General features: G+C 40.6%; 1 protein-coding gene across 1 annotated transcript; it reads right to left on the bottom strand.

The window, feature by feature from the left end:
• Positions 1 to 438: 438 nt before the first annotated feature.
• On the bottom strand, positions 439 to 10549 carry SRD5A1 (steroid 5 alpha-reductase 1). The gene is made up of 5 exons (XM_035317816.1): positions 10185 to 10549; positions 8987 to 9153; positions 5065 to 5166; positions 3378 to 3528; positions 439 to 505 (listed from the first exon to the last, which is right to left on the bottom strand). The coding sequence occupies exons 1-5, from the start codon at positions 10502 to 10504 to the stop codon at positions 439 to 441; spliced, it is 807 nt and encodes a 268-aa protein (XP_035173707.1). The 5' UTR covers positions 10505 to 10549.
• Between the last annotated feature and the right edge of the window lie 149 nt (positions 10550 to 10698).

A 10698-nucleotide genomic window follows, 5' to 3' on the forward strand; every position in this document is an offset into this window, starting at 1 on the left:
AACCCCATTTGTGTACGCAGGCAAGTAAGAGGCAAAATGCACCAGCCAAATTATACACTAAGGGTGACTGGGCTCACTGCACAATCCTCAGGACATGGCTAGATCAGATGGGTAATACCCAAACACTCTATAGGCTGAAAATTAAACATCAGAAATCTTGTACAGTAGTTTCCACGATGTGAATTCAGTCATCTTGCCTTACGTATTCACAACGGTGCTGTGTTGTTGCAAAAGCACTTTCATTCCTGTTCACCATATCCATCAGATTTGGGGGTTCCATTAAGAAGAAAAGCAGTAACTAATAACAGCACAAGGCTTTGTCACTAGTGAACAGAGTATGTTAACTGGTTAACACTTGTGAAGTGTTAGTTGTTCCAAACAGTAACCATTTCAAAAACAGCGTCACCACCAGAACCTGATGGTATTTCAAAGCATCTGTTAATACACAAATGGAATCAGAATTTTTCTATCCTTTGGGTAGTCTTCAAATTTCTCAAGGTACCACCTGAAAAACAAAGGTACAAATGTGATGACTATTGCATCTTTAAAATATTGTCAAGGAAGTTAACTATATAAAGCTTTCAATTTAATCCATATATTTTCAGGATACAAACCAGAAAAGTGTCTTTAGAACCTACGCTGGATAGAAACTCGCTATTTACCACACTCGTTCTAAGGAAATCTAATTGCCAACTACAACGAAACAAAGCTATCGTTGCTAGCAATGGGAAATCAAACTAGTAGGTGTGATGAGAGCAGCCAGGGAAGGAACGGACTTCTCTTCTAAGATGCGTATTGTAGTGCATCCTATTTATATTTTAAAAGTAGAGGAAAAAATAATATCCAAAGGGATAAAAGAATAAAAAGACCAATTTTATAATGACTACATGTAGGAGCAAGAGATGCTTTACACATTGGAACAACAATTCTCTTCTGGACAGAAACATCTTCAACTCCAATCAGGACATGGATAATCAAACTGGACACGTCAAACATCACCGTAGCCTTACTACTAACCCTCTTCAAATTATTATTTCAAATTAACTTTAAATTAACTATTTTCAAATCTGGACAATTTCAAAAGAATGACTGTATAGCACTAATAAATGTTACTTCTCTGATCACCTTAAGACAAACATTTACTCCCACTTTCAAATAGCTCTTCCAGTTCTCTAATATCAAAAGAAAAAATAAGTTTACTTCATCTGGGCTCCTCAAAGTTGCAAGTGTTCATATAACAATAATCAACTGAAATATCAAAGTTCAAATAAGCAGAGAACAAAATCGACAAACTACAACGTTTTGGTGTTGTGCAGGCTCATAGTTTCCATCTAGAATAAATGCTTGTGGCCTATTTGCAGTGATACGTGAGGGGAAGCCCTGTGACTTCTTGTACAGAAAGCATATACCGCATGATTACCTGAAGCTATGGGATACCACATTACATTATTTATCCTTTCAGCCATTTATTTTAAGTTTTCCAAACAGCCAAAACTAAAATATTCAATTACATGGGTTTGCTATTTCTTTTTTTTCCTTCACTCCTCTTCCTGTTTTATGCATTTATTCCCTTAATGCAAGTTATATCCTTTAACAACCCTTAGCTTTTCATAAAGCTCTAAGTAAAGAGCTCAAAGTTTTATCAAGGCTTAAGATAAATGGAAACCACCCATGGAATTTGAGCCTGAAGAACATCATGTACGAGTAGAGATTGAGGAATCTAGTAGTCACTTAGTCTGATGAGGAAGAAGCCAAGGGACCCTGTTATTTTTGCATATGATTACTGGAAGGTGGGAGTTACTTAATAAAGAGCAGAACTACGAACAAAATGCAAACTCCCACAGTAGGATGTAATAGCCCCATGCTAGACAACAGATTAGAGACTAACTGATTGGGTAGCAGCTTTGCACAAAAGGGCACGGACATTCTGGTGGACAAGTTGAACGTGGCTCAGTGATGGAGCCCTGCAGTGATGACAGAAAGCTGTATACTGGGCTGCTTTAACATGTATAGAGCCACCAAGTCAAGGGAAGTGCTTCTCCACTGTTCAGTCAAGAAGCTGCATCCAGTTTTGGGCTTCCAGTGCAACAGAAATGCCCACAAAATGAGTCCAGCATATGGTCAGTAATACAGCTGTGTAGTCTGAACATAAAATACATGGGGAGAGGCTTAAGGAATTAGACTTAGTCAGCTTGAAGGGGCATTTAATTGCAGTCGTCCAGTACCAAGAGATTTGAGAATATAAATAACTTTTTTAGAGGTGCACAGCAAATGGACGAGTGGCAGGGAATAAGAGCTACATCATGGAAAATTCCAGATAGACATAAGGAAAGAAATCTTCGCCCCCTTTGCCAAGGACTTGGCAAAATGGTATAGCTTTGGTGTTAGCCCTGGCACGAGCAAGTCAGACTAGGTAACTGGACTAGACAACCTTCAGCTGCCCCTCCCAACCCGAAGTACGTTATGGCTCACTCAGCAGTGGCAGGTGGTAGAATAAGGAGAAATAGTCACAGGTGACCTGGAAAGTTCAGGTTGGACAGTAAGAAAATCTTCTCCACTGGGACGGTAATACAGAACTGTAACACCCAACAAGGTACAGAAAGATATTTATTTCTGGAAGTTTTCAAGACTCTGCTAAACAAAGCCTTGGTTGATATGACACTTAGCAATGGCATTCTTCCAGTCTCTCTCCTCCTTCTATTCATTTCCTCTTATGCCACCAAGTTCCACAAAAACAGCCAAAGCAGGAAGCCAAAAATAACTAATATTAGTGTGTTCAGGTTCTTTTAAACGTGCTATTCCCAAAAATTAATTCTCTCAAGAAGTTTTCTCAAACTGATTCTTCTGTTAAGAAGGAAGCCAAAATGTGAATACAGCACCTTATCAGACTGATAGTTTATTTACAGAGCAGAACCTTTACATACAAAAATAAGCAATCAACTCTATCAAATGGATATTTAATAGACTTGATTTTGATGGTCCTGCCTGTAGCAGAAACATTTGGTTATTTTCAATAATTTAATACTATAGTAAGAAGTTTGAGCTGCAATGCAAAGTAGACTATAACGTATGATCAAGCAAAGGTAATTTTCCCAAATGTATCCAGTCCCTACAGGTCCAGGATGAATTGTGTTCATGTAATGAATAGCCGTTATTTTAACCACCTCATTGTACACTGTGTGCTTATGTTCCTTATGCTTAACACTACTCTTCTGCAATCATATGTTTAGTACTACTCAAAGCGTTATCTCATTCTTCATTGCAGTTAACAGCTTTTCATTAGACTTGTTCTGCAACATCCCTACGGGATTCGGTATAATTTATACATTGGAAATGAAGTGTGGCACAGAGACAACAGAAATAAGACAAACACTTACTGGTGGTGTTGCTTTGCCCTAGAGCCCAAGATAAAAAGTGTACACAATGCAAATGCAAGGCTTTCGATGGTGCAGCAGGCAAGGGCAAACCCAAACCATTCCAGGATCTCTCCAAAAAAGTTGGCTCCACTGACATACTCAAACATTCCTCCTAAAAGCAGGACAGGTTTATTTGAAAAGCACCTTAATGAAGGACATATTCAATCTAAATCTAAGACATCCTATATCACCAATGTCTCTATATATTTTTAGAGGCAGTGGAAACTGTTTTCCAGTTCAAGCTGTACTATGAAGGATTACTTCAGACATCCTTCTAGAACAGATCTTCTCCAGTTCCACTTTTCTTCTTCGAATCATGAAAAAAGATTTGGTACCAGAAGTGATTCCATACCTCTGTAAATAATTACTTCAAGCTGTATCTGACCATGTAATAAACCTTTTTTTTTTTTTTTAAATATGCAAAAAATAGAAAATACAATGCCATTTAAATAGTCCCATAAAATACACCGAAGGTTACTTAGCATACAATGTCTCATTTCTCCAGTTTAAGTATCTCAAATTATATTAATGGTAAAGAATATTTTTCTAAATTTAAGTTGCAAATTTATGCTCTAGCTTAAGATGCATTGCCCTTTTGTTCCTGTGCCCTGCCAGGTCTGGAGAAAGATCACTTTAGCTACTTCAGTCCTGACCCTCGTCAATAGAAATAACTGGCAGTTTGTATTAAACACATTTTACAGCTAATGATGCCTAAACAGTCAGTATTCACCTGCTGGGAGTTATTTTAAAAAATGAGAACTTTCACCCTAATTCCAAAGTTAGAGTACAAATTGATAACATCTCAGTAAGTGCTGTGCTAGTGGGACCAAACAAGCAAATATTTGCCAAGCGTAATAAAGGACACGTTTTGACCTTGCTTTTAATTACTCTGCTTTTGTGACAAAACAGCAGAATTCTAGCACTTGAAATGGAAAAGTAATATCAAAAAGACCAACTCCTCCTGATTATGCAGCAAAAGAAATCTTATTTCCTTCTAAACATCTGTACACTGAACATCTCACACGATGTCCGCATTCATATTAACAGATGTTAATTCAACTGCCCATGTAAAGATACAAAGTTATGTTCTTGGTGAAAATATGAACACTATGAAATCACTTCCTTAAATAGTCATTTATGATATGAGAGGAAACCGGTAATAGCAATTTGTCTATCTCTGGTGAAATATATCAAGCTTTGGAAGGTCTCCACACAGACTTGCAGAATATTTTAGGTTGAAAGGGTCTTGAGATCATCCAGTCCAACCTCACTCTGTTCAAAGCAGGGTCAGCTAGAGCAGGATGTCCAGAATCGTGTCCAGTCACATTTTCAGCATCTCCAAAGGTGGAGACTCCACAGCTTCTCTGGGCAACCTATTCTAGTCTTTGGCCAACCTCATAGTAAAAAAAAAGTTGCATTCACATGGAATTTCATGTTTTAATTTGCGTTCATCGCCTTCTGGCCTGTCACTGTGGACCATTAAGAACCTGGCAACCTCATCTTCATTGCCTCCCATCAGGTACTTCCTTACATTGATGGGATCCCTGTGAGCCTTCTCTTCTCTAGGCTGAGTAGTCCCAGTTCTCTCAGCTTCTCCTCACAAAACATGCTTCTTTTGCTAAAAAGATTTTTGTAACTCTTTACTTACCTCTTGGTATCTTGTAACCAGTTTCCCCTGGTTTTCTCAGATTTCTAAGAATATGATCAGAATGAATATTGATTGCCATGCCAGCCAGCCACCCTATAAAACCTGAAGAGAAATATTTAAAATACTTATCTTTAATACACTGAGTCAAAGCACTCAATCAGGAAGAAAAAAAGTCATATTTCAAACATTAGGCATACTGTCTCAAAGCAGTAGTCATGTAAGCAAGATAAACAATTCTAGTGACATTATGCACAATCCCAATCCCACAACAAGCTCTTTGGCCAGTAAAGCTCACAGTAATCAACAGGTCTCTTGACAGGAATAATATTTTTAAGTATAAAGTTTCATTCTCATGTTGCCAAACTCAGGTATGCACATATATTTAAATGTATATGTGCACAAATATACACACATAATGTGTATAACCCCTAACTTCCGTAAAGAAAATCAAACACGCCAACATTTTAAACAACACTGAAGGTATCAGCCATTCTCATTCCTAGCACCTTAGTCTTTTTTTCTTAAGTGACAACATGCCAGAGTTTCCACAGCACACTATACAATAAAAGGAATTTAAAAAAAAAAAACAAAAAACACAACACTAGACTAATAAAGACAACATAATCACGTTCCCGGAAGTTAGGTTTAGAGTCTTGCTAAACCTAGTCTTGCTGAGCACTATAAATATGGAGCTAGCAATTATTGAATAAGTATGATGCAAAGAGAGAAAGACCTTGGACTTCCTTTAGGGAAAAAATTCTGCTGTACTGTCTCAAGCTCAGTCCAAAGTCATAAAAGATTTCTTTCTGTGACCTAAATGAGAAATGTATTTTAAGATACCTGTAACAGAGAGCAAATTCTAGTGAAGTTGAAATAAAAACCTGAGAGAAATAAACAAAAGGACCTAAAGCTCTCTACAGATTTGATAGTTCTACAGATCTATTGACCTGGCAGATAGGAGATCAACCTGAATAAATTCATATTCAGTGATCCACAGAGCAAAGTAACTCATTTCACAGTCAGTTGTTGCTTTAGTTGTAATCCAATTCTACCGTGGACAAAGCATGCTTAAGGTTGACACTCAGCACTTCAAGAGAACCCTAGTTTTCTGTTCATCTTGGACTTCCTTTCAATATATGTTTGGTGATATTAGTGAAAGGGATAAAATAGTGGTAGGCAGCAAATAATATTATCCTATACAAGGTTATCTTAAACAGCCCTAAGTCATTTGGGAGTTATCCATCTGAATAGAACTTAGCTGTGAAGACTTAGTGGTGAGTAGGCTCTCATGAGGTCTCAAACCCTAAAAGAGCTGCAGGCTAGAACAATGAAAGGGACAACTGGAGAAAGAATGACTAGAGCTCTCATAGGCAGCCTGTGGGGTATTCTTTATTAGTCTGCTTGCTTTGCAACCTTAGTTTTATCACATGTTGTGCGGCATTTGAAGCCGCACTCTTTGCTTTCCTTTCAAAACAGACTAGTTCACTGCTCTGAACTAAACCGATGCAGTCTGTAGAAACCATGAGGGAACTGCATTAAAGCCATATTAGTGCTCCAAATCAATTGCTAGTGTATATGTAAGGCATTGATTTCCCAGAATTAACACCTAAGCATCTGAAAGCAGACATTCCACCAGTATCCTAAGGATCCACAGATAGAAATCTGGAGAAGTGAAGCTAATTAACCACAGTGGTGGAAGGTCTCAAAGAAACAGTGTTCTCTATCTTTGCTGCAAATTTCTCTTCAACTTTCAGCTGAAAGTTGTTTGTCTGCTACTTGTTGACACACTCCCATTTTTGTTTCTTGTGCAGCTTCATAAAGGCTAAACAACTTATTAACACAATTATACAGCAAGTGTGCTTTCCTGCTACTCTCTAATCTCCTAATTTTTTGTTATTTTAGCTACAGCTTTAAAGACACCGCCACGTTTCTGAAAAGCTAGAACATAGCCCAATTGTTCAGGGAGCATCTGGCGTACAATAAAGCACTTCTGCACTTGAGTGACCAAAACTACATGACCAAATCTGCATGAACTGCAGATATTCGAATGGTGCTATTTTGTGTTTATCCCAGATAACTATTATAAATAGCCACTACATTCCAAGTTTGAAATGTATGTATGTATACACTTTTAGCGGGAATTAAAGAAAAAAAGAAGTCTTAGGTTTGGTGCTCTCTGACCCATACCAACCTATCTCAAGATTTATTACAAAAAGCCTCAAAAAAAAAAAAAAACAGCGAGTGACAGTACTACAGTAGATGTTATGCATACCAACAATCTCCACTTCCTTACTTTTCAGGGTAACTTTAGACTTGAATAATAAGTCGCCCTTGTAGTCATGAAACCAACACCTCTTACAACTAGCAGTACAGAAAATAAAATTAAATTCCACATTGGTATTACTTGCAAAACACAAAAGTTAACATTCGTACACAGAAGTAATCATAACTAAAGGCAGATGAACCTAAACATTATCATTTATACATTTACATCTTTCAGAAATCCTTGAAACAGAGCAAAAAAATCAAGGAAACCTGAACATGGCCTATTAACTTCCACACCCCCCCCCCCAACTTCTCAGTAAGGAGGCATTAATTTATGCCTCATGACTCATGTTTTGTTTACCGCACAGTTTTGAGATAATCTTTTGATTAAGGTACTAAACTAGGACACCGGAAACTGAAGATTTATTTTGTGTTGCATCAGTCTTTAACAGTTTTGATCAACTGTTCTTTTGAACACTTTCTTTTGGAACCAAGTTTAATCAAGAGACTAGAACTTCAAATGTATCAGGAGAGTTTCAGGTCTGTCCATATGACTACCTACTTCCCCAGTGAAGATATTCCCTTGTACCTCATTTTCTCCATTTTTGTAGCACAAACAATACTTCCTCTTAATCTTTGCCAGATAATCTATTTAGACCCAAATTTCTTCAATCACAGTCATTACAGCACAGCGGCCCTCTACTGTCATCTGCCATAATACTGCAATAAAGCTGTACAAGGCCTGAGAAATCTGTGAGAAACACCATTTTGCTTTGACTCCATAAAAACAGTAAGAATTGTACTGGGTCAGATTAAGAATCCACAAAACCTAGTGTTCCATCTTTGACTGACGAGGCAAAACATTCTGCCTCATCTTCAGATCATAGAGAACCTTCAGTAAATAACTTCCTTCGAAAAATGGTATTACATTTGACAGTAGGCAAAAGTAGGTGACTAGCAAATAACAGGTAAAGAATAGAGTCAGCAAACACCTTGTCCTTTTAATTATACGCCTGGCTTCAAGCGTAAGTGTAATCTCACCACCTGATAGGACTGAAAGATCAGCCCTCCAACCCCACCCTCGTGGGACAGTTTTATTATTTACCAAAGCCCACTCATTGCAGTGTGGGCAGATAGGTATGTTTATAAAAAATAGCCTAACATCAAGAACTTTTGACGTTAGAAATGGTATTCTGGTATTTAGCAACTGACTTTACTTCATGAATTTGTTCAGTTCTGTTTGACCACATATAAACCTTTAGTATCTATGGCATCAAGAAGCAAAGGAATTTTAGCCTAATCTATGTGTTACATGGAAAAATCTGATTTGTTCTAAACGCATATTCTGCTAGTTTCATTTAAGGCCTGTAGTTCCTATACTAAGCAACACTTGTCTCTTGTTCACTTTGGTGTTAAAGAAGATAATACATTCTTCTAGCACTGACATCACAGGAAAAAAGATCTGTTTATAAATGTAAAATAAAAACCACTAAAAGGCTTCCACCTACACTACCACGAACAAGATAATTAAGCTTATTTACAATGCTGAGAAAAACTAAAACGTGACCGAAGAATACTATAATGTTATAATAAATAAAGCTGTGATGACAAAGGTGAATTTCTACTCCTAATGCTCTCATACAACGTCTTAACTCACCTGTAATGAAACAAGGATCTTTTAACCAGCCTGAAGGGTATTCTGCATAGTTGCTTAAGCTTCGGCCTTGTAAGTATCCATTGTAAATGCAGAACAGAAGTGCGAGCAGGAAGGTGAAAAATGGTGTTGGCTTTCCTTGCCGGATCAGGAAAGGAAATATGAGTGCCCTATAATGAACCAGGAAAGAAGAATCATTGCATAAATAGATATAATATTTTTGGTTTCCAAACCTGCTATCCATATTCCATATCCTGCTTGCCAAATTCTCAGTGGAGTCTTTGATCCTGGCTCAAATGGGTAGTTATCCTTGGACACGCAAACATTCCTTCTGCTGCCTAACAGGAACTGCAAGCCGAGTCCCCTCTCCCCTTACGAGGGAAATTTTGAACTTTGCATCCAAGGCAATTACTTTGACCAGAGTAATAAAGACAAATGATGTTAAGCACATCTTAGTTTTGTCCACTCACCTGTGCTGCTGAATGGTATAACCAAGCATTTTGAAGTGAACCTGGGCTCACAAACCCTATCCAAAATTCACCAGGTGGAAAAGCCCATGTGAAACACACTGCAGCAGACTGTAACCTAACCAAGACACCTTGCAGCCAACAGCTCTGGTGTCCTTACCTGTACAGCACCAGTCGGTGGAGAAACCTCCTGGGAGGATGGACAGCCACGTTAAAAGCACCTGAGCTGTCATACTGGGGAAAGTCAAAAACCAGCAGCAGACAGACCGGCCCCATACACCTTACACGGGGGAGCACTCATGTGTGTATGGTGGGCATTTCTGCTCAGGGGCTGGGCCATACGATGTATTTTGTGAATGAGCTGCCAAACTTTATAGGCTGTGCTATGAATGTATTCAAAAATGTGAAAATCCAGCGGATATTTTGATGAATTCACTATCTACGTTGATTGTGAGGCTGATGATAAGTCACATTTTCCACGTAGCAAATTTTCATGGCTTTGGCGAGGAAAAGGAACCCCCTTGATGTGATTGCAACGGAGCTATAATGGGAACAGCCTGAAAATACTGTTACCGACTCACAGAAGCGCTACGGTTGGAAGAGACCTCCAAGACCACCCGGTCCAACCAGCCCCCTACTACCACCGTCACCCACCGAACCATGCCCAACCCCTTCCTCGGCCACCCCCAGGGCCGGTGCCCCCCCACCCCCCGGACACCCGTCCCGAGGCCCACCTGTGCACGTAGTGCACCACGAAGCAGCCGAGCAGGACGCGGTTGGGCCAGCGGCTGGCGGCAGCCCCGCAGGCGGCCACGCCGAGCGGGACGAGCAGCGCGGGCAGCTCCTGCAGCGCCCAGGCGGGCCGCGCGGGCAGCGGGCAGCCGAAGCGCGGCGACGAGTACCGGCCGTAGGGCATGGGCACGAAGCGCAGCAGCAGCGCGGAGGCGGCGCCCAGCGCCACCAGCCCGTAGGCCAGCAGCTCCAGCAGGCGCCGCTCCTCGGGGCCCGACGCCCGCCGCCAGAACGCGCACGGGCCCTCGCCCCCCGCTGCCATGCCGGGGGGAGCCGGGGGGAGCCGAGCGGCGCCGAGCGGAGCCGAAGGGAGACGAAGCCGGGGCGGAGGCAGCGGAGCGCCCCCATTCATCCCCACGCGGCGCCGCGCGCCAATGGGCGCAGAGGGGCGGGGCCAGCGCCGGGGCGGCGGCGGAGCCACCGGGGCGGCGGCGGTGGGGGGGGCGGCACTGCGCA

Source organism: Oxyura jamaicensis, chromosome 2 (genome assembly GCF_011077185.1).
Source record: "Oxyura jamaicensis isolate SHBP4307 breed ruddy duck chromosome 2, BPBGC_Ojam_1.0, whole genome shotgun sequence".
NCBI classification, from domain to species: Eukaryota; Metazoa; Chordata; class Aves; order Anseriformes; family Anatidae; genus Oxyura; species Oxyura jamaicensis.